The following is a 23,851-nucleotide window of genomic DNA, read 5'->3' on the forward strand; positions in this document are numbered from 1 at the left end:
TCTCTTGTGTTTTGAAAATGAGGAGACAATCCTTCTCTCTCAAAGACTGTTGTTCTGTATGTTGTTATAATGGGTTAAAACCTTTATACTCTAATGGAGCACATATGTTCTGTATATGGTGATTGTGGAAGAAATTTCACATTTCAAATTATACACATATTTTGTATGTGTGTTAATGCTGTAAATAACTTCACAGTAAATTCAGAGGTAATACTGTAAGAGTGTTCTGACTGTGATTAAGGCATTAGGTACAATCTACTCCACTGCACTGTTTAAGGTTGATCTGTCCTATAAAAAAGTGTATGTGACAAATATCTGAAGGCATGTTAAGAAACAAGGCACATTTGAGTTACTACAGTGTTTTTATTTATCATTACAATCATTATAAAAGAAAATATGTAACAACGGTCAGATATATACATAAATGCTTTAAAAAGGTCAAAAGAAAAACCCTTTTCGCTCTCTTTCAAACTCAGACACCATAGTAAAGAAAGGGACAAGTGTTCTTCATACAAGCCACAGACACACACAGTACTCTAGTCAAAGTTCAGTTTCATTTGCCAATACATTGCTCACATATTCTCAGGAGTACTACCTACCCATACCAATTCATTATGAGCCTGGCATACAGTAAGCTATGAAAGTGATGCATCAAGATTTGGTTAGTTCATTTAGATTAAACAGTAAAAAGAAACTCAAGTCTCGGGTTACATGCTATCCTTATTGCTGTTATTCGTCTACATATTGTAACAAACAGAGCGTTTTTAGACACAGTTTTGTCTTTCTTTGGATGGCAATTACTGTCTTCTGGAACATGAGTATATTCCAGGATATTACTTCAAAAGTGAATGATGTACAGTAATATTAGTTAACAAAAGCTTTGACAGCTTGAACATCAATTATTAAAATTCTATGACACATTTCTTCTGCTTTGCATTTATGTTTTTACAGCCTTGTCCAATTTGGTTAAAAAAAAGAAACGAAAAAGTGAAATGAAGTACTCATGATGTAATCTGTTAATACAATAAGATAGTTCGCCCCCCACCCCCCACCCGCATACTTTTACTGCTAAATGAGGATAACATATGCTCAGAACCACACAGATTAATTTACTTACTAAACACTAAATACACAAATCCTGAAAAGTTCAAATACAGAAAGAATACCAGTGTAAACATGCTTCAGGAACTTAAATATATAAATTATTGCACATATACATGGATCATTGGTCCACTTGTAAGACATGCATGCTGCTGCAAATATTTTGTAAGCCTATACCAATCATTTTCTTTGTTTAACTTGGTGAGGAAGCATGATTTCAACTTCATTTGATAATTTCTTAAGATAACAACATTACGCCATTTACATTTCTTTAACCATCACATCTTAAAGTTGCAATACGGAATGTGGTTTGTGCTTTTTTAACATCCTGTGCCCTTTTAACATAGGCACATACAGTGATACAAAGGAAATGATGTATGTCTACAATTGGTGAACAAAAACACTGGTATTTATAAACCCCTGGCTCACAGAATAAACACAGTACACTTCTATAACATGGTGCCAGGAGCGGCTTTGGCTATGGCAAAGCTCAATATGAAATCTGTCAGAATGATGGAAGAGTCCCAGTCATGGCTTTACTTGTTGCTTTATGAACTGCAGCAGACACACAGTAACCAGGTCGGTTTTCAGTACTTTGGGATTTTGATAACTACATAACAATAGTTATTTGATTTTCATTTTGCACTGGGGTTATTATCACTGGGCTGTATTTTTAAGAATGGTGACGACCAATCAGATATCACATTGATATAAAGTGCTAAGGCCTATCATGCTAAGTAACAAAGTACGGCATGCCATCTAGTGGCCATTAGAAGGAATCCTGGCAACTAATCACGTTGGAATTTAAACATTGACCATGGCACATGCTACCAGTCCTGCTACAGTAACAAGAAACTTGGGAATGAATCTCACATCAACATAAGTGACACACCAAGAACATGAAAGCACATTGCTGGGTGTACTGTAGCCTTGCAGTGGAGTTACTTTAGAAAAAATCCCTCCCCCTCTTTAGCCCAATATGACTGACAGTTGTTTGCGCAGCCTCTGTTACAGTAATGTGCCAAAGCACACTGCATTTTAAAGTTCATCATGATAGATTCATATTGGACATTGTACATGCATTTTTGACAGCACAAAGGTCTACGCTTTCTTATTTTGTATTTGTCCAGTCTGTGGGCACATCCATTTTGCTCATGTCATATAACAATGAATGGTGCAACTCTATTCAGGCACAACAAGATCATAAGTTGCATGTGACAAGTTATTTTGTGGCAGTGGGCTTTATGAGGATTCCATGAAGCGGCTTTTCTAAACCTAATAAAATCGCTGAATAAACTGCCCGGCTGAAAAAGAATAAAAAAGTCTGCAAAATCTTTTCATAAAGTACAAAAGAAAAATAGTGGTGGTTTCTGTGGGGCAGAATCTTCTTGTTGCCTCCCTTTGTAAGGACATTTCTGTCAGATCTTCTTGTTGTACAGCAGCTGTATGTTTACAATACCTATTGAAATCACCTGTCTGTCTCCCTGACACATTTGAAGAGAAGTCTCTAAACACTTTGTCTGAGGGAGAAGCAACAGTATTCTCCAATGCAGCATGACATTTATAAAAAAATAAAAACATCAACATCATCAATTATTATGCACACAGCTTGGAAGAGCATGTGTGTATGGGTTTACCATTCCTCCATCCAAATATACTATCGCACCTTCAAGGAATATTCAGTTCAATTAATCTTTTACAACAACATATTCCAAGTGTAGATAAGAGATCAGAAAGGGGCCCCCACTTGGCTGTTTCACTTGGTCCTGCAGTGTATGTGTGGTTTAAAAACATGTTGCACAGTTTCATGTCTCGTGGCACTTAGTATTTTAAGGCAGCTTGTTTGTAAAATTCAGTTCATCATTACAAAAAGTAAATTTTGAACCAGCTGGTTTTCTTAATCTTCCAAATGATCTGAAAGGCCACCTCTCCCTCTCTCTCTCTCTCTCTCTCTCTCTCTCTCTCTCTCTCTCTCTCTCTCTCTCCCTCCCTCTCTCTCCCTCTCAGCCTTCTTATCACGCATCTGTTGATTTCTCTGATGTCAGCTGCTCCTGGTCTGATATGTCATCTTTTGGAGGACGAGCTCGGTCAAAGAACCCACACTGTAATAAAAAACAACAGATAAATAATCCCATTAGAAACCTCCAAACTTGTACCCGCCAATCAGGAAGCACCATTGAAGGGCACTATAACATGGCAGATGACAGTAGACCATGCCTAGCTTTAAATAAGAGAAGCAGAAGGAAAGCAAGACTTTTCTTTTTGTACAGTACATGTGGAGCCTTCTTAACAAAGACTTACAGGTCATGGGCCTTCCACCTGTTCTTGGCTGAAGCCAGTGGTTTCTGCAGCCTCTGCTTAATCAGCTACAGTACATGAATTATCTGCCAAATGTTGTTGTGACGTTGTTTGTTATGTTACTGTATTTCTGTTTCTTCCCAGGAACTCCTCAAATACACAGCCTTAAGCCTGATATTACCTTTAGATAATATAAAGAACAAAATAAAGACACAGCCTTCCAACTCATCTGTAAGCATTGCATGCATTTTTCTACATTACAGAGGGTGGTTTATCCCATCAGGAAAGATGACTAAACTACAGTACTGTAATGTGAGTTTTTAGCCACTGCACTCTGGTATCAAAAGTTCACGTCCTGACAGAGAACTTGAACATGAGAAAGTAGACAGTTTCTAGATCTCAGTCGACTGGCTTGAGGCTTGTCTTCTTAAAGTGATGACTGGGAAGGCAGTTCACTTCTGGTGGAGGAAAGCCAGGCCTTCTGATAAAGAGCGCTGATGAAGCTAGTGAGCCAGTATCTACTGCAGTCCTGACTATGCTGCCAGATGTTGTTACTGGGCTAAATAAGTTATATAAAGGAGAAGGTGATGAAAATGTGGAAAAAGTTGCCTATAAATACTACATGCTTTATTTTAGTTACATTAATGCTGGCAAAAATCCAAAATATCCTGTGGATGTGCACCAGCTGGAGTTATTACAGAGCCTTTAAATCTTTAATAACACTGGACAGAACTGTGCAAGCAGCATCTTTAAATTTCATCTAAGTTGTATATTTTCAAACCAGAGTTGTATATTTTTTTAAATCAAACTTTTATGGAAAACAATATAAACTATTTCTTCTTTTGGGCATAAGGAAATTGTTCTGGTAGTAAAGTGTTTTCCTATATAAAATTTTATTTTAGCTAGTCTTTTTTTTAATAAGTGAGAGATTAAGAATGAACATAAGATATTAGGTCACATTTACTAAGTTCAACACGAGATGTTTGTATTATTTAAGCATATCAAATGAAAAATGTACTTTACATTTACACTGTTTGTTTTGCACCTGTGTAGAGAAAAATCAGGCCTATTTAAATTGCGCTATTAAAATCTGTGTTTTGTTTGGTGTTCCTGCAAAGCATTTCCATGCACAACCTGCAGACTGACCTGCTTCAGCATTATGCAGTCTTACATCTCCTTAAAAATGATACATTATTGTACAATTGTATTTTATTACATTTTTCAAGCTTGAGCATAAAACATCACTTCTAAAAGTTTATTTTATTGCTCAGTATAGTGAGTATACATTTTAGAATGCCAGGCATGCCACAAGGGGGCGTAATAACCTAACAGTTTTAATGACTGTTAAAAGAAAAATGCTTACAATCAATTGTCACTGATTTTTTTTTCACATGATTCATATGATTAAGACATTTTACATTATTGTAATAGTAAAGGCTGTTAAAAGTACCACCTTTAAATACATTTTAAAAATCTGATATACAGGGTTTATCGTTTTTATATTCAATATTGATGGCACTTTTGACATACTTTTTTGATGTGTATGGTGTTAAGAATGTTCCTGGAGTATCTGGCACCGGAAGACAATGTGCAGATCAACACAAGGTACAGCCCATAAAATAACCCCAAATTCAACCTCTGATGACACATTACTGAGGCCTGCAAGGATTAGAATAACCAGAAGGTTCAATCTCATTCAGCAGCTGTTATTAAGGAGGCTGTGTGGTCCAGTGGTTAAAGAAAAGGGCTTGTAACCAGGAGGTCCCCAGTTCAAATCCCAGCCTCTGACTCATTGTGTGACCCTGAGCAAGTCACTTAACCTCCTTGTGCTCTGTCTTTTGGGCGAGATGTAGTTGCAAGTGACTCTGCAGCTGATGCATAGTTCACACACCCTAGTCCCTGTAAGTCGCCTTGGATAAAGGCGTCTGCTAAATAATAATAATAATAATATAAAAAGGATATTATACATAGAGTCACGAAAACCCTAAAACCAGACCATTAATTAATTGTATAAATGATTGCTGTCATCATATAGTTAGTAATGCTCATTAAGAAAAGAAAGGAAAACGTACCTTCCACATGACTAAAGTCAAAATAGCCAGAACCAGCAACCCAAGCAGTATGGCCAATATAATAACCCACAAGGGGATTGCAAATGAGACGTCAGGGGTGGCCCACAACACCAAGGTTTTTATCTGAAAACAAAATAAGATAAAGGAGATAAAAGCCTGAGCTTTTGTCATGGATCAAATCAATTTGCATTGAAAGAGAAAATAGGAACAATATGGACTGACTGGAATAGATTACATTTGTTTTTTGTTCAGCCTTTTTAAGGGAAACATTTGCTTCTGAATACACAGCGTTTATGTGCAATTCTTGTGTGGAATATTGCATACAAGATTGTGGCTAAAATCAATTCACTTTTAAGGAGTTATTCAGTGGGGGTTTAATTCAATTCATCTGCACAACCCAAAACCTTAGCACTTCAAATGTTTGATACATTGATATCACAAACACCCTAATAACATGTGTATTATTATCATTTATTTCTTAGCAGACGCCCTTATCCAGGGCGACTTATAATTGTTACAAGATATCACATTATCTTTACATACAATTACCCATTTATACAGTTGGGTTTTTTTACTGGAGCAATCTAGGTAAAGGACCTTGCTTAAGGGTACAGCAGCAGTGTCCCCCACCTGGGATTGAACCCACGACCCTCCGGTCAAGAGTCCGGAGCCCTAACCACTACTCTACACTGCTGCCCAGTGTGTAGGTTCTACATAAGAGAAACACTGTTCTGCAATGCTGTTGCACATACAGTACAGTGAGGACTGGACAGCATCTATTACCAAGTTCAAATGCATCCACAGCTCTGCTATTTGTTGTTTCAAGATTAACTGCCTCAAGGGCTTCAGTCGAAAAATAAACCTGTGGTAAGAGATGCACTTTTGTTGTGTAAGAAAATATTAACGGTCAACCTCACAGCTGGAGAGGGCTTCCAATTGGTTCAAAATGAAGCCGTATCTCTGTTATTTGTACTTCAATCCAGAAAGCAATCTTGAAGATTTTGATAAGCTACTTCCCTTGTTTATCCAAAGATTCCATGCCCCCTCCACTTACTGTTAAGGATGCATGTGGAAGCTTTTCTGGCTTGATGCGATAAGGCATGTCCATCACTTTGAAAGATACAGTTGAGTGCAGGGAATACGGATCATTCTTTCTCTAGAAAAACAGCAAACACAATGGTAATATTCATCACTATTAAAGAGTTAGTAGTGGGGTTCTGAAAAATATAGTCCCTATATGGTCGGGACAGTCCCGATTTCCTAGCAAATGTCCCGCCTCCCGATGTATAGGAAGAAAGTCCCGATATTTACCCATAGAAAAAAAATCATTTATTCTGCACAGCAGAGTTAGTGAAAACCACACGCTGTGCTCTAAGTGACACATACAAAGGTAAGAACACTTCATTATGTCTATTTTTACTGTCATGTTGGTTGTGTCGTGTTGAGTTGGGGGGATACGTCTATTATATGATAATGAGTGTTTTTTGCATATGACTCCTCCCATGTGTATAATACGTATGACCCCCGCCATGGAGACGAGTGTCCAGCTGAACAGTTTCCAAATGTTGGCAAGTATGCACTGGGGTTTGAGATTTCCTCTAAATTGCTGCTGGAAGAAACATAACAACAGGTGCTCTGGATTTTTTGTTTCGTGCGACATCATGAATCGTTTTTGCTGTGTTACCTGTTTGACAATGTGGGCAATAATCCTTACACTATCAGTGCACTAGAGTGGACATTTTGAAAAGGGCTTTGAAACAGACATAAAGTGTAAAAAGTTGTCAGGATGTCAACAATGAAAAGACAAATTACAGGTATGTTATACAAACAGTTGTAGTAACACCTGGGGATGTGTAACGCTATATTTTCCCGAACCCCGCTACTTACTCTAAGAGTAATCACATTTTGGTAAAATGGAAAAATGTGCAATGGTCTTAAGTGATCTAGTTTGTCATAACATTATCCTAATTATAAATAATTCACTGGCAAATTTAGCATCCAAAACTAATTTCCAAGACTAATCAATAGGATAAAGTGGTAAAGTCATTCACTATTCTAACAGCAGTAGTCCAAGCTCCTTCATATTTCCAGGCTACAAGTAGAATGCAATGTACTTGCTGCATATGCATAGGGTTTGTACTCTTAACTAGACTAAAACAATCAGCTTATTACCTTTAATAAGGAGGAAAGCAATTATTAAATTAAGCAGTAATGCGAACCAACTGACATTCAACTTGTTTATGAAATGGCAGGCACAGTATCCAAGTATTTGCGTGAAAGGAAACTTAAATCTGCAATGCTTATTTAAAATATTGACGTACTTCCTTTAGACAATAATCAGCCAGTACTACTCTTTGCATAAGAAACTGCAGCTGAACATGTCTCTCCTCTCCCACCCTTGCTAAGGGGTCTGCTGTTCCCACAGGAAGCCTCTGTAAACATGCTTGGATTTATCACTGCTGATAACAGGCTTTCGAATGGATGTAATTTATCTCCTGGAAAATTGTTCTGAGCATCTCTTATAGTGCACTGGACATCCTCAATAACGTCATGGTATTAATAGACTTCAAGCGCAAGGATTTTTAAATTTTTTTTTTATTCACTTAGTCTTCAAAACAAAAAAAACACAGACATCAAGTTTGATAAACACGATTGAACCCAGATTTGTATCCATATCCCTCAAACAAAAAAAAAAGATATAACATTGAGGCTAAACTCACTTCACGTTTAAAAGGACACAGAGCTACCGAAAGAATTCCAGTAAATGTATTACTTCATATTTCTCATATGTTCCTTTAAAAAAGACGCACATGTTATGGTAAACGTGTATTCCATTTTTTTTTTTTAACTATTTATTAACAAAACCTATCAGTCAAAATCAAATCACAATACCGGATTATTACCTACACTAGACCCCCGGGGTAGATAATTTAATTGCAGTACCCTGCTACTTCTTTAATTTGAATTGAAGCTTTTCACCGTTCACTCTCTTGTTTGGCTTTTCTTCAGTGGGTATAACCCGAGGCGCACGTACACTTGACCTGACTTCTCTCTACTTCACCCCCTATTGTACCTGCGATGCTTTTGACACCCTAGTCCTTCATTTGACACAGCTGACACCTATTGAAGACAAGCAGGTAATAAATTGCTCAGATGTCTGGGTGCTTGTCAGTTATAGTCTTTGGTAAACAGTTTTATTTTAAATCTGTATCAGTTCAGTATGAAGAACCTTGTGCAACGTGGTTGACTGTGCAAAACAGCAGAGGTCAAAGTTTTGCCATTTAACACAGCTAAAATATGAACGTGCTACACCCTTCATGCTGCTATTTACACATGATGGAGACCAGAAGGCATACTGTGTCACACTGGTGCCAGAACACAATCCACGAGCTGTCTAATTTTTGCATTATACAGAATGCATTCCATTTCCCCCTATTAAAACAGTAAAATGTCTGCTGCTACACATCTCAAACTCCTGCAAGTGCTGTATTTCTTCACTCTGTTTAGCCTGGAAATGGGTCTATTTAAACTGTTGCCACACTTTTATGCAGAACATACTGTGCCCTGACATTTGGATCTGGAGAGAGGCATTTTGACTATTATCCAAAGTAAATGTGTGCAAGTCATTCAAAATAGATTCTCATACCACAAAAACAATAAACCTGATTACTGTTTACTAGCTGTTGGGGGAGGGGGGGGGGGGGTCGACATGACTTCAAATTCCTTGCACAAATGGAAAAGATTATAAAACAATGCAACACTTTGTGGAAAACACTTGGAATTGTTATTACCTGTAAGAAAGTGTGTGCCCAGAGTCGAGATTTCACTGTAACCACAGCACTCTGCCCTTTATCCAGTCGTACAACGTGACACGCTATCCTTAAACAACTGACGTTGCTGCAGTTCTGAAGGAGAAGAATGGGATTGTTAAAGAAGCAGTTTGTTCTCTACATATTTATTGTATTCGTCTTAGTTAGGGCTTTGGAGATCACTTGAAAAACAGATTTACCTTGTGGTTGGGTTTGTTCTTAATTAGCTTGTAGCCAGAGTACTGTACTATGTACGACTCCAGCATTTACAGTGTCTGCATTACACCCCTTTTCACTGTTTATCATGTTAATTCTGCAGTTCTATTTTGCTTTCCCCGTGGTTATGCTATGCATGATGGTTTGCTATGTTTTTAAGGTGCTTTACTACGTCTCTCTGTGTTTTACTACACTTTCGGTATGGCTTACTGCACTGTGCTTTTACAATGGTAGATGTTTATAAGGGACAACATGACAATCACTTAATCTTTTATCTTTTGGTAACCTTTTCTGTATACTGTATTTGATACAAATTATCTTTGAGCTGATCAATGTTATAAGTTTCTATTATGAATTGCAACCAAGAAAGCCATTATCCACTAGTAGAGAGGGATGGTGGTTGGAATCAGGCAATATTTATTTTTCATTGTTTTGACAAACTATTCCAATTTCTCTCCATTAGGACAGTTGATCCCAGGCTGGTATGTATATATTGTATCTAATAATTGACAACTCTTATTCCTTTATTTTACAATATAGAGATGCTTTGACAGCAATGTCTTTTTCCCCAAAAGGTGTGCAAGCAGTGCAAGTTTACACAAAATAAACTTTGGGAAGAATACAGGGAAAAAGCTAACATATATATATATATATATATATATATATATGAAAAGAAAATTTTAAAATATTGAAATAAGAAAAACAAACCATGCATGACTACCCAGCACATTTTTTTCTTAAATAGTTTTAACAGTGGGATGGTAAATAGTTAGAGTTGAATCCTAGGACTTCTTGTCTACCTTAGTAACCTTGGCAACTAAGAATAAGTGAAGAGAATGCAACATATTTCAAATTAAGAAAACATATTTTAAGAAGTGTATCATATTGACACAACTACTACTCTATTTGTGTCTTCTTGATATAGCCAGTTGTGGATAATGGATGGCAGGACATTTTTGTAGTACTAATTGGGGTGAAAGACTTCATTCTATTCATGACAGTTGAGGTGGGGGTTATTATTTCAAGTCAGTGTGGAATGCTTGTGAATGTATTGCAATTCAATAATAAATATTCCAATTCCAACAACTTATTGAAACGTGCTCCCTCAACGAGTCACTTAATGCAATATTGACTACATTCTATAATAACCTCTACATTTTTAAATATTTGCATTATGTCTGAAGATAATAGTTTAAAAATATCAGCTGCTGGAATACTTGGCATGAGAATGCCTGCTTCTCATCAGACCCAGTTGAGCAACAGCACTAAATTCACAAGGATTTCCTGTTTAATTTTCTTAAACTAAAATGGGAAGGATGAAAAACCTCAACTCCCTGTCAGTGTGAGTGACCCTTCTGGCATGCACGATCCAGTTAATAAGGGGATCACTGGCTGTCCAGGCTGTGCTTTAATCCCAGAGTCAAAGACAGCTGGGATTCAATCACAGAGAGTCAGTGTTAAACAGACAGCAAAGCTTAAAATACGAGAGAAAAATCACCCAGTCTCTATATTTGAAATAAATATGCAGATAAATACATGGATGCTGTATACCATTGCCTGATCAAAATTATTAGAGCGCAAGAAACATGTTTTTTGTCGATAATTTGTGCTAATGCGTTCAAGCTGTTTGGAACCATTCCTGTTGATTTTCACAGCTGTATTTTCTATGCTGTTTTCCTTCAATTCCATGTTGTGACCTGTGTTATTTTACAGGAGGAGGAAGTGACAACATGTTGAATATCCTAGAAATATTCATCTGGATGTAGTACTGAACCTTAATGAGTCCAAAATCCTACTAAAACAACATGGGCCTTTTCCCCCTTACATTTATTATATAACAAAAAGGACATACATTAAAATACATATCATATAAAAAAAACATCTTCTGTACTGTATTTAATTGGGATTTCAAAGCAAACTAGAGGATGGCAATCTGTCCAGGTGTAACATAGAGCAACCGAGGGAAAGATCTTGTGCTTCAGTCCCACACATCTGAGAAGTAAAAGAACCCCTCTGAAAAGATGAGTAATCTCCCTTGGGCAATTATTCAGGTCAAGTAAATTCACGTAAAAAATAAGCTTCTATATCACTTGTCTGTGACAGCTCAAGGTCTTGTTAGAACTCCTTACCAAGGTCTTCGCATTGTATTGCCTTAGAGGCTCAGGCACTGTGACTTCCCGCTTCCTGACAGAATGCACAGTGGAGTTCCGCAGAAAGCCCAGCAGTTCAGGGGTGTCCGGGAGAGCAGATGTCTGCAAGGAGAAAAGTGATAGACCATGTGGATTTATCCATGAAATCACATACCACCTTCGAAGGACCTTTTTGCTCGTGTTCCCATCATACAGTAGCCACCTGACTCTGCAGCAGACAGCACAGCAGGATGCTGCCATTCACAGACTGTTAAAGTAATGTGGATGATAAAGTGGACATCAGAACAATGTTCCAGTGTGTGCAGAACTGCAGATATGGCACACGTTGTAAATTCAGTTCCTGTCACATGCTCTGTATTACTACTGGAATAGCCTGAAATTGTAGATTCTTCTTTCCAAACACACACAGCTACTGTTTACTTGCATTTCACGCATAGAAATAAACTGATAAATCAATTATTTAATTGTTATTTTGGTCCTATATAAGGAGTCCAAATAGATCCTGAATCTTTTAAAAGTGTTCGAGTTACTATTTTACAGGATCACATTAAGTGAGACTCAAAATTATTTAATAAATAAAGATGTATTTACCATTACAACATTTTTTTTTTTTTTTTAGGGGGTAGGTTGGCACAAAACGAAATTGCTGTTAACAGGACACATTGTTTTCTTGGTTCAAAAAATGTACACAACATTTGGATTTATTTATTTGCTTAAAAATTGTGCTGACTCAATGCTGGAATTCAGGCTGAACTGTCTACAGGAGAATGATGGCAAATGATACATTTCCCAGTTTTTTTTTTGTTTTTTTTTTATAAATTTAGTCGTTGCCAATTATTATTTTTTGTTATTTTCTCCCCAATTTGGAAATGTCCAATTATTTTTAGGCTCAGCTCACCACTACCACCCCTGCGCTGACTCGGGAGGGCGAAGACGAACACACGCTGTCCTAACCCTCCCTCTTCCCGGGCAGCACTCGGCCAATTGAGCACCGCCCCCTGGGAGCTCCCGTCCTCAGTCGGCAGAGGAATAGCCTGGACTCGAACTCGCGACGCCCAGACTATAGAGCACACCCTGCACTCCACGCGGAGCGCCTTTACTGGATGCGCCACTCGGGAGCCCCCCGCATTTCCCAGTTTTAACCAATGCAGTAAGATCCCATTAGTTTTTCTTAATACTATCACTGCCCCTTTAATTATGCTGACAATAATATTTTTTTTTAACTTTAATTCAAGATTGAAAATATTTTAAATACTGTACGATGCCACAGATAACCTACTGTATCCTGGTACTTTTGCATAGGTCACATGGTTTTATTGCACTTAAAACATGAACTACAAAACATGAAGAGATTAGGTGCCTGGAAGAGGAAGCAAGTTATCATCTCCAGTATTTTAAATATCTGCATATTCCAAGAATAAAATAATCAAATAACCCAAAGATTTTGAACTGAATTAAAGAAGTACCAGGGATAACGCTGCTAGTGGGTAGCATGCCTGTAATACCCAACTCAGTGTTATAATATCTGTTGCTTAACAATTGTGTATTGTGTATAAATGTGTAGTCAACAAACCGTGACTCGTTTCCAGTGTTGATTTTCTATTTCCTGAGCTAGTTCACAGCATTAAAACATCAAACGTTCGACAATGCTATCTAGCTCTGAATAAAAACTACAGCACTTGCACAGTTACATCTTTAATTTAAAAAAATAGCATTGTCCCTTCCAGCCTTGTTGTGGGAATCCCTGGAGATTGAGACCCTCATTCACCCCAATGTATAAATGAATCACAATGTTTGTGACAATTTAACAGTCAATTTATTTTAACATCACGTAAAGAGACACAAAAAACCCTTTAATGTAATTGGTTCCTGCTGGCTCCGCTCAAAACCATAGCAGAGGTTGTATAAAATACAGCAATCATCATGTGTGAGAGTGTTTACAAGGCACTCCAGACATGGGATGTCCCACTGCACTTGAGCACTTAATCCTGCCGTCTACCCCATCTACACAGTAAAAATGGATTTGATACCAATTAGACTGTGAATGCTTAAACCAAAACACTCTGCATCCGTTTTTCAGAGTCAGACAAAAAAAAGGTGAATGAAAGGTTAAGATCACAAGGTCGAATCCGTCTTAGATTGACTGTAGGATGGGCAATTATGCCATATGTCCTTTATTATGAAGAAACACCAACATGCCGTTTCATATTTGAAACAAAAATATGGTACATCTTCACACATTTTCTTCCCTGTTTTACCACCAAATTTGAATAGCAATACCTACAGAGAGAGTAACTTCTGAATTACCATTTATTCTTGAAAATTGTAGTTATTAATGTATAGCCCTTAATTTTCAGTGTTTGTTTCAGAAATATATATGTTTTTTTTTACATATAAATATGCTGCTGAAAATATATTTAAGAACTCATCTGCCTAAGTGTATTCTTTGGCAGTTTGAGAGAATTTGTCAAGGAAAATAACAATATTAACATAGGTATTACAGGAGTGAGGCTCAGCCCCCCTGACTAAATCCTACTGGCATACATCGATCTTTGAATCTTCACATAGATTGCTATCCTAGTTATGTACAATTTCATTATAAATGTCATATCCCTGAAGCATCTGGTGCAATTAGCCAAAGCTACGCCTGGGTCACAATTTTAAAATCCAAATAATGCAATGTATCCAACTGGACGGAAGCATTTCCACCGGCTGGGAGAAACTGTGTTGACTTTTTTTGTCAAGTCCATTCAGAGGAAATAAAATATTTTTGTTGGAGTACCAAAAATAAGCACTAATCAGTCATAACATCTAATCAAGTAAGACGTTTGGTTTTGTAAAATGAAGTTTATTTCTGTTCTAACCCTAAATGGCACACAGGGTTTCTGTCATTTCCTTTTCTTCCTGCTCTTGGATGTGATTACTTACATTCTGTGTAAAACAATGGCAGTGATGAATGATGACACTCATTTAGAACCACCCACCTCCAGATTCAGCTGATTTATTGTAGTGTTTGTCCTGCAGTTTATGAGTCCGTCTGTCTGAATCTCCAAGACGTACAGAAGGTGTTCATCTCTAAAGTGACTGGGCCAGCCCACCTCCAGGAAAGTGTTGCTGATGGCACTGGGTCCTTTGTTGTGCAACTGCAAAGGAAGCGCCAATGTTACACATAAGCAAATATGCACTAACACACCAAAACCACACACAACATATCTGCTATGGAACATACAGTTATGGGCAAAAGTCTTGCAGCACCTAGAATTTTAGGATTGAGACTATTTAAAAAACAACCGATATAAAGATAATTTAAATATTTTATTTAACATTATGTTAACAAATAAACTACAAAATGATGTTGCAAATGTCACATTTTTAAATTTGTCAGTTTTTCGTTAGGATATATGGAAAAGCGGTATGTAATTTAATATGTTAACGTAACATTATTCAGCAAGTTTAATTCGACTATGAAGCAAAATTAGTTCATTTTATAGGGTGATGCAAAACGTGTGGCCATAGCTGTATATCTACATGCCACTTCTATAACACTACATAAACAGCTTATTTGTTTAAAATATAGTCTTTTGATCTATGATTTAGATTCAAAGCTGGATGGTAAATACAGAACAGCAAGACAGCTGTGACCACTATGGAAAAGCATCAAAGAGATTTTACTTAGAGCCCTGTAGCAGGTAAGTTATAAAAAGCCTTTATGTTTCCGAACACAGTCTCATTTTAACTTATGTTTATGTGTTTTTTCTTTTTATTGCCTATAATTACTTATAGGTGTTCTGCTTTGATTATTCAAACTCTAATACATTTATTAAGCATCTGAGTTTAGTTAAGTAAGAGCTCTGCTGTTTTATTGTATTTAACTTTTTGTTCCCTGAAGCTGCTCTGCTCCTTCCTGGACACCAAGCTGTGAATTATTCCCATATGAGGAGGCTGTTGTTTACCAGTCTGAACAACAGTCATCCATCACAATGCGCAAAACGATTGTCTTCAAAAAAAAAAAAAAAAGTTTCATCTTGATTTTTTGCAAGTTTACCACATAATCAGGAATGTCCAAAGAATATACATAAACATTCTATTGTTCTATTGTAAAGAGAGACCGAAATGCCTATATACTGTATAATACATCACCATAGCAGTGAAGGTTTTGCAGAAGCCAAAAACAGGTCTAATTAAAACAATGCAGGCTGTCCAGGCCTGCTGGGATTCTGGAGTTCATTAAAGTTGAATACCTTTGTACAGTAGAAGTGTGGTTGATTAAAAAAACATGCTGCTCAGTGATTCCACACACCATGAAACTTCTTTCCCTTTGATGTCTCCTCCACGCTACCTTTTATTGCCGTAGCTTAATTACAAAGTATCTACTGAGACCCCTCCTCCAATTGCCGCCAAAAGGGATCAGCAAGCAAGTCATTTTTGCAAAACTGTAAAAAGCTTGCATAGTCTATACATTCTGGAGCCATTTTAACAATATGCATATGCAGTACTGATTATAATAAATGTTACTGAGGCCCCAGAAAGGATAATTGTTGGACCGATACCAGGACAATAAACAAAACGGTAAGATTTATCTGGGTTTTCATTTGGCAAACACATACAATCTTGAGAAGGCACAAGTCCCATTCTTGTCTCAAATATACCTGCCACCAGCAATATATATTTTAAATAGAGGGAAACATTTTGAGCTTCTTAGTGTATGCAACATGCAAGACATAGATTTCTGTACCACAAGCCTCTTACTTCAAGGGAACCTACATTAAGCTTGGCACATCGGTGATCACGTAACAGCTGTTACAACCACCATGCACTTGGTTGCACTGGTTGGGTGCTCTGAAGATGCTTAGGATTAAATGTGCATTGAGAGGTGTGGTGGCACAACGCAAGATTTCTTTATCTAAACTGTGTAGTTCTGCAGTGTTGCTCACAAAGATCAAAGCAAGTAGAGGATGATGGTCTCAAGACAACTCTGTACAAAAGGTTGTAAAAGATGATGAGAAGGAACTGTTGATATTTCAAAGTATAACCCAGTGGAATCCAGACAGTTCTGAGGCTAAAGCAGAGATTATTTAGCCACAATCATCTTGATTCCACCTCTTTCCACTAGTGTAATTTAAAGTTGATTTTAAATGTGCTGGAAGGGGTGGTGTTGGATGTATTTTGAATGTGTCATTTGGGCTTGCAGGTTGCTTTCTGTAGGCATATTTTACTGGGGTGTATAAAAACTGTTTAAATAGTTTTACATCCACCCCCACAAAAATGTAGGAGTAAGTTATAAAAGAAAATAACTGGGACTAGAGAAGTGTCTTACCTCATAAATGTGCTGAACAGATGGTCCAATGTCTTGGTCCTTCTCTGGCTTGTCCTTAGGTTCCCATTGGTGGATGGGCAGAAATATCTGGGCAGGATGGGACACTCTGCAGTGAGCAAAAATATATAATGTTACTCTTTATTTATCAGTTTACTTGGTCTTGTGTTCATATGGTGTTTTTCTTCTTGTACAAACACTTCTGATTTAGTCTGTTACAAATTTGGCTCAGTCCAGATATTTTCCAATGAGTGTTTGAAAAAACAAAACAGAACAAAAATGAATTAATATGAAACCGCCTTTGAAGTGTATCTATTAGTCTTGGAAAGGAATCTGACAATATGAAAGACACAAAGAAATATTAATTGCAGGATCAAATTTAGCAGTTCCAAAAAGGCACATATATCAATGGGATCGAAGATAATGTTAATTCTGTTTGTTGAAGTGTCAGATTTAAGTTACAGTATCTTATTATACAGTGATACTGCTCTAACTACCTGCTTGCTATGTATGCTATTACTCCTTGTTAAAGACATTTTTTTCTTAATTTAGCTGTAAATTTGTTTAATGTTTGATTGATACCTTATATGTTGGCTTGCATCCAGCTCCAACAACAGGCTGTCAATATAAATGAAAATAACAGGAACAATCAAAGACATCTCTAGACAATGCTCACCCCCGTATTTCAACGTGGGCCAGTGCAGTGATGTTGATTTGCAGACTTATCGGGTTACTCCTTGGATTGTCCTTATTAGAGCTAAGGAATGAAAACAGAAAATTACACGCGTCATGTTTCATTTCCATAGAAATATAACTGGATGCACATTAGAGGGAGATATGTCAGTCTTGGTGATGGGGCACCCAGATTGTAGTGCACTCATTAGGTGTCTTTTCCCAATTCATGATGTACTGAATACTATAGATATCATATCAGGGAAGTTGTAGCCAACTATTTGCAAGCCTAGCCATATTACCAAGCACTCTTTACCATGCTCATCCTCAGCAAGCTGAATAAGCCCTCAACACATTGAAGTACTGGCATTGTTAACATCAAACTTTATCTGACAAGACAGACTGTATTTACTTTAAAACATAAATGTGCATGACAGTGGGAGGATACCTGAATCACAAGGTACTGATCAGACAGAAATCAAATCTCAGGAATCTATTTTAGAACTGCTCACTGAGAAATGAATATGCAGCCCTCTATCTGTGATGAAACGTTTTTCCACTCCTATGCTAGAGTAAAAAAAAAAAAAATGACTTGTTTTGTATTAAAGAAGCCACACAACATCCTCAGGACTTGAATCTTTCAGTCCTCATTAAATTATTCCATACTTTCCCCTCCTATAAATGTCTGTTTGAATCCAGGCTTTCTGGACACTAAAGAGATAAACAAATAAAACCAAAACATTTTGCCGTTTTCCAGAAAACAGAAAACCTTAGGCATAACAGAAACAACTTCTATTAAATCCAGCAATATACAGAAACAAGTGTTAATGTAGTGCAGACAGTAAAAGAACATCAAAGGTAAAGACAGAAACATTTAACACAAATGCAATTCGATTGTGAAAAATAAAAAATAAAAAAATGGATTCTGAAATATTTCAGTTACTGTACAGTTTTCTACTAACTGAGAAGACTCTGACTATATTTACAATAAAAAATCACTTGACCCTGTTCCCTTTTTATACTTCATGGGTTTATGACAGACTTCAAAGTGCTGTTAGGTGAAGCTATGCTAATATTTTGGATGTCATGCTTAAGGCATACCACGCTTTAAACATGCATTTAAAAAGTCTATAAAATACAGTAAGTTGCATAGGCACTCAATACAACACAAGAGTTTTCTGCCTACCCAAGCTTGTTTTGCTGTAGAAAACTACTGTCATGAGGGTGTAATTATTCAATGACTCCGGGCTTGAGGTTTGACAGGCTGCTACAATATGTGTGGATTGGACTCACATTTGGATGTTTTTGAAACATTCTTTGGGATTTCTGACACACTATAGGCCTGCCACATGAATACCTTTTGCCTGGTCTTTTTACATTGTTGTCACTATTTCTACTACCGATTTACAATCCTTACCTGTCTTAGTTGTAAGGTCTGTTTTGTTTTAAGTATCCTAGCAAGACTCTAGGGTTCACAACAATTTGGTCATACACATGGATTCCGTCTGTGAGGGAACTAATATTTAGAACCCTAACTTCAGGACATGTGGCCAGCATTAGACACCTGGAACGATTTACAGTGAGCCACCAGACCACATTCCACGTGACAGCCTGCAAGAATCAACTCAAATTGCCGTACACCACGTATCAGCAAAGGATTCCTGCTGGAAAAATGTTTGTTGCTGCCTTTGCTGCAATACACTATGGAGGAGGATGATTCTGTTTGTGCTCTTGTGTCGGTGTCTGTGTTGCAGCGAACCCAAGCTCCTGGGAATGCTGTTTTCCGCACATTAATCATAATAAGCATGACAGCTTCAAAGGCAATGCAAATGCTAAAGGTCACACAGCCTTTTAAAACAACACTTTAAAATTGTCTTGCGAGAGCTAACAATCCCAAGGGTATTTAATGTGGCCGATTAAACTCAAAGGGACTCTGCCCTGTCTCCCCTATGTTTCTTTCTTTTTTTTTTTGAACCAGTATTGATGTAATAAATATTCTTTTTTTTCTGGAAATGCACTAATCCCTAAAGTCTACACAAACATTTCTCCCTACAGATGCCTCTCCTTTTTTTTAGTTTTTTTTTTTTAGTTTATTTTTATTATGAAGTCTTTATTATATGTAAAACATTGATGTCACTCTAAACCCAGATTTAAATCAAACTGCTTTATTACTCTTAAATGAACTCTAGCACCACAATCATCTTTATTCCACAATTTGTATTTAAGTAACTCAAGACATAATATTGTTCTAGAAATTCTTCACACAGGGCCAAAGTTGTACCAAGATTTTGCTTCCATAAAAAGTGTGCAGGACAGTAAGACAATAGGGTGTAGGCAGCCTTTAACTGAATATTCTGAGAATTAATTAATGCATTTTTATATATATTATATATATATATATATATAGACACACACACACATACACACAAATAAGGTCCAAGCTGATGGTTTGAGAACCCTGTTGGCTGAAACTCTCTGTATTTGCCTACAGCAGGTATAATATAGGTACCCACAGCATCCCTACCCTCGACAGACATGGCAATTGAATATCCAAGAACCAGTGATCCATGTCCATTATCAATCTGTATTTTGTCTTTTTTTGTCTTAATAGGTTGCTAAAATAGGTTTGAAAAATCTGGGTATAGCAGATCTTACTTTTTTTTTGTTATATATATATGACAAATTCTATGGTCATATATACAAAAGGTATATAATTAAATCAAACACAAAGGAAAAACAGAAAATCCAACTAATATCACTTGACATCTAAGGTGGTTGTGTACAGTGACTTCCTTACATGCCAATGTTGAGGGTAACACAGACATCTAATCACCATTTGAAATCACTACACTGGTAAACACAAGTACCCATATTTATTACTGTGTTACCCTGCCATAAATCCATTGCTTTGTAAAACACAACTCAAATGTTTACCATGAACCACATTATTCTAAGGCTGTACTGACAGTTTTGAAGGGGGAGCCAGAGCCCTAACTGCACCTGTCTACGTAAGCACAATTTGTCAACTTCCTTTCGTAGAACATTTAAACGTTTCTAAAAATGATTTAATGGTCACAGATGTCTGACACACCCCACAAGCATGTTCTTTTTCTCTCCCTGTCAGATGTGTTATCAAATGAGGACTTCCTGTTTTCTACTGTGCTCAGCCATCTTGCCTCCTCTGATACTCCTGAGCTTTAGCAAATGAAAAACCCAAAGTATACATCAAGCATGACACATACTGCTGTGTTGCTGGAACATTGAAAACATCACTGAGAAGTCATTTATAATGGATTTACCAGGATGCCCCTGTCAATGCATTATTGTTACATGCAAAGCAGAGCACTTAAATCAAAAGTCCAAAAAGGGAAGACAGTTCCATGAAAGTGGTGATAATACAGTTTAATGGGAACCGTTTCATCGGAAGCAGCCCCAACCAACATCTCAATTAACACTGCATAAGCATTTCATAAGCTGTGGAGAATCAATTCTAAGCCAAGATTTAATGGAAAATCAGGAAACTTCCCCTGTAACATACAACATCTGATATATACAGTATATATATCAAAAAAGTACAGTTCCAGCCGTAAAGGCACAGAAAGGAAAAAGACGGCAACTTCCAAAAATCCAGGTCCACAATCAATGTTTAAAAAAAACAAAGTTTTTTTTCTTACAAAAATTAGCTTAAATGTTTCGACAACATGTCTTCATCAGAGCAGAACATGAAACGTGCACCTCAGACCTTAAATACATACCGTACCCACTATCATAGCTATGACAATTGGTTGCACGTGATATCTATTATAACATTAATACTCATTATATCGGTTAAATAATTGACTGACTTAAATATTAACAACCTTTTATATATATATACAGTCAATTAGTAAAACCATGATCAAGAGCATGTCCAATTAGCATCATCAATTATCACAATTGTTTACAATCAGATTGGTGTCCAATTTCACTCATCAATAGGAAAACATGAATGACCTTGATCAGTATAATAAAACAAAAAACAAAAATAAAAAATCAGGCTAGGAATTTACAACAGTTGCAGCTGCATTCATACAAATATATAGATGGTCATATTTTAAGGGGCAAATGGATTACTGTGAAATATGGCCACTATATATTTGTATTAATGCAGCATTTTTTCCCAGGACAGGGCACCCTGATTGAGAAAAGTTTGTAAACTTGCTTTTAGCCCTGGTATACACACCCTTCTAATGTTTATTACTGTTTTTGGCCTACATGAGAGCCAGCAATGGAATATATGATCCCAGGGTATATGTTTAAATCACTTGTTCATTTAAAAACAACTGAATACAGGTCCAGGAAGGAGAACTACACTCAGAACTGCTGACCCACTCTAATAGCAGTATAGAAAAGGCTCCTCTCAAAACAGTAGACCATTAAGCTAATCTAATATACTGTACTGATATATTCATCTTTGCACGTTGTACTGGATATAAGACACACTGAAACTATGTAGTTCTTAGTGCAGTCTTTCTGCTTATTAAAGTGTTACCCTCCGAAACAAACAATCTCATAATCTTAGTTAATGACATTTTGTAATAAACTACGTAGATACTGAAAAAAGATTGGAATATTCATTCAGCAAGTATCTAAGATCTGCATATTTCCTTTTTTGTGTCAATTTCTTTAACCAACCATTTGTTTACTTTTGCACTCCACTCCCTCACTTTTTTACTTCATCTGTTCTACAGTCTGTAAAAATAAGGACGTGAATGCTCAGTACCTACTGTATTGTATGCTTATTCACACCAGATTATCTAAACAAAAGTACAGCTATGGCCAAAAGTTTTAGGATTGAGACATAACTTTAAAAAAATATATGTACAGACATAATTTAGATCTTTTATTTAACACCATGTAATCAAATAAACTACAAAATGATATTGGTAGTGTAGTATTTCATGTTAGATTTCGCAATGTCAAAGTTTTCCATTTTTGGTCAGTTTTTTTATTAAGTATATGGAAAACTACAATAATTTAATATGCTGACGTAACATTATTCAGCAGGATTCATTCGACTTTATGAAGCAACATTTGTTAATTCTATAGGATGATGCAAATTTTTGGTCACAGTTGCGCAGTATTGGCCAGGACAGGATATCTTACCTTTTGATCTGAAGGTCAAACTTGATGTCAGAGCCTGCCTCCTCCAAACGTTGGACAGCAAAGCGCAGACCTACAGAGAGCTGGGAAATGAGCGGATCAAAGAGTCAACGATTGGCATCTGCTAATGTTAAACAGAAAACTCCTGCTGGACACAAATATGGGCACCTTCAATTAAATGTAGTCCCTGAGTTTAAAAGTCTGTCTAGTCCAGACAGTTTCACCTTGTTCAGACTGAACCCCAGGGGGGATACTGTTAAAACCTGGGCCTTGTAAACTTCATGTCAGGATAATTTCTGAAATAAGTGTTTTTGTTTTTTTGTCAGGTCGTCCAAATGGTTTCTTCTAAAAGAACAAATAGATGAGATAGACTACCCTGTGCTTGAAGCGTACATGTTAGGATCATTAACATAACCTTTAAGGCATTTGTTTTCTCATCCAAAGCAATTTTGACACACCACAGACCACAAACAGGAATTTATATGTGAGTATATAACAAAGACCATATGGGGGAGTTCATTATTATACCCTTGATAATTGTTTTCAGACACATTTAATGAACAACAGTTCAGACTCTGCATTGAAGCTTACTGGTGTTGCATATGGAAAGAGGAAATAGAAAACAACTACAAAGTCAGTTTATAACAAATTGTTAATAGTACTGAGTTTAATAACATTTTGAAGAGGGAAAACATCTTGTGCCACAGTTCCCCTCAACAAGCTTTTTCAAATCCCATAAGCCATATTTAGGCAAAATATGTTTTAAATTCCTATTAAACTAACAAAACAAAAAATCCTTACTGTAAGATACTATTTAATTGTAAGGCCAGAACACTTACACCTACATATATCTCTGTCTAGACTACCCAGCACTTGGCCCCTAGCCACAAAAAAGTCCTGTAATATTAAAATACTGAAAAGCAGAAGCTGTTTCTGAGGTCTGAGCAATACTTTGTACAGTATATCATTCTGTTTCAGTCATCACATCATGGTTACAAACTCTCAGCTTTGCAGCACCCCTATAGCATCAAATGGGCTCTCAAACATGGGCTCTCTGAGTTCAGCTGGTACATCAGA

General features: G+C 36.8%; 1 protein-coding gene across 1 annotated transcript in view; it reads right to left on the reverse strand.

Annotated features, from left to right (window-relative positions):
* Positions 1-343: 343 nt before the first annotated feature.
* Positions 344-23,851, reverse strand: part of LOC117400760 (integrin alpha-8-like) — a 74,653-nt gene continuing 51,145 nt past the window's right edge. Inside the window, exons 22-30 of the mRNA XM_034001086.3 lie at positions 22,778-22,857; positions 17,637-17,717; positions 16,964-17,069; positions 14,631-14,789; positions 11,626-11,748; positions 9,263-9,376; positions 6,526-6,627; positions 5,472-5,594; positions 344-3,203 (exon numbers count right to left, since the gene is read on the reverse strand). Coding sequence (XP_033856977.3) covers positions 3,117-3,203; positions 5,472-5,594; positions 6,526-6,627; positions 9,263-9,376; positions 11,626-11,748; positions 14,631-14,789; positions 16,964-17,069; positions 17,637-17,717; positions 22,778-22,857 — 975 coding nt within the window. The 3' untranslated portion in view covers positions 344-3,116. The remainder of the gene's footprint in view (positions 3,204-5,471; positions 5,595-6,525; positions 6,628-9,262; positions 9,377-11,625; positions 11,749-14,630; positions 14,790-16,963; positions 17,070-17,636; positions 17,718-22,777; positions 22,858-23,851) is intronic.

This window comes from Acipenser ruthenus, chromosome 4 (assembly GCF_902713425.1).
Source record: "Acipenser ruthenus chromosome 4, fAciRut3.2 maternal haplotype, whole genome shotgun sequence".
Taxonomy (NCBI): domain Eukaryota; kingdom Metazoa; phylum Chordata; class Actinopteri; order Acipenseriformes; family Acipenseridae; genus Acipenser; species Acipenser ruthenus.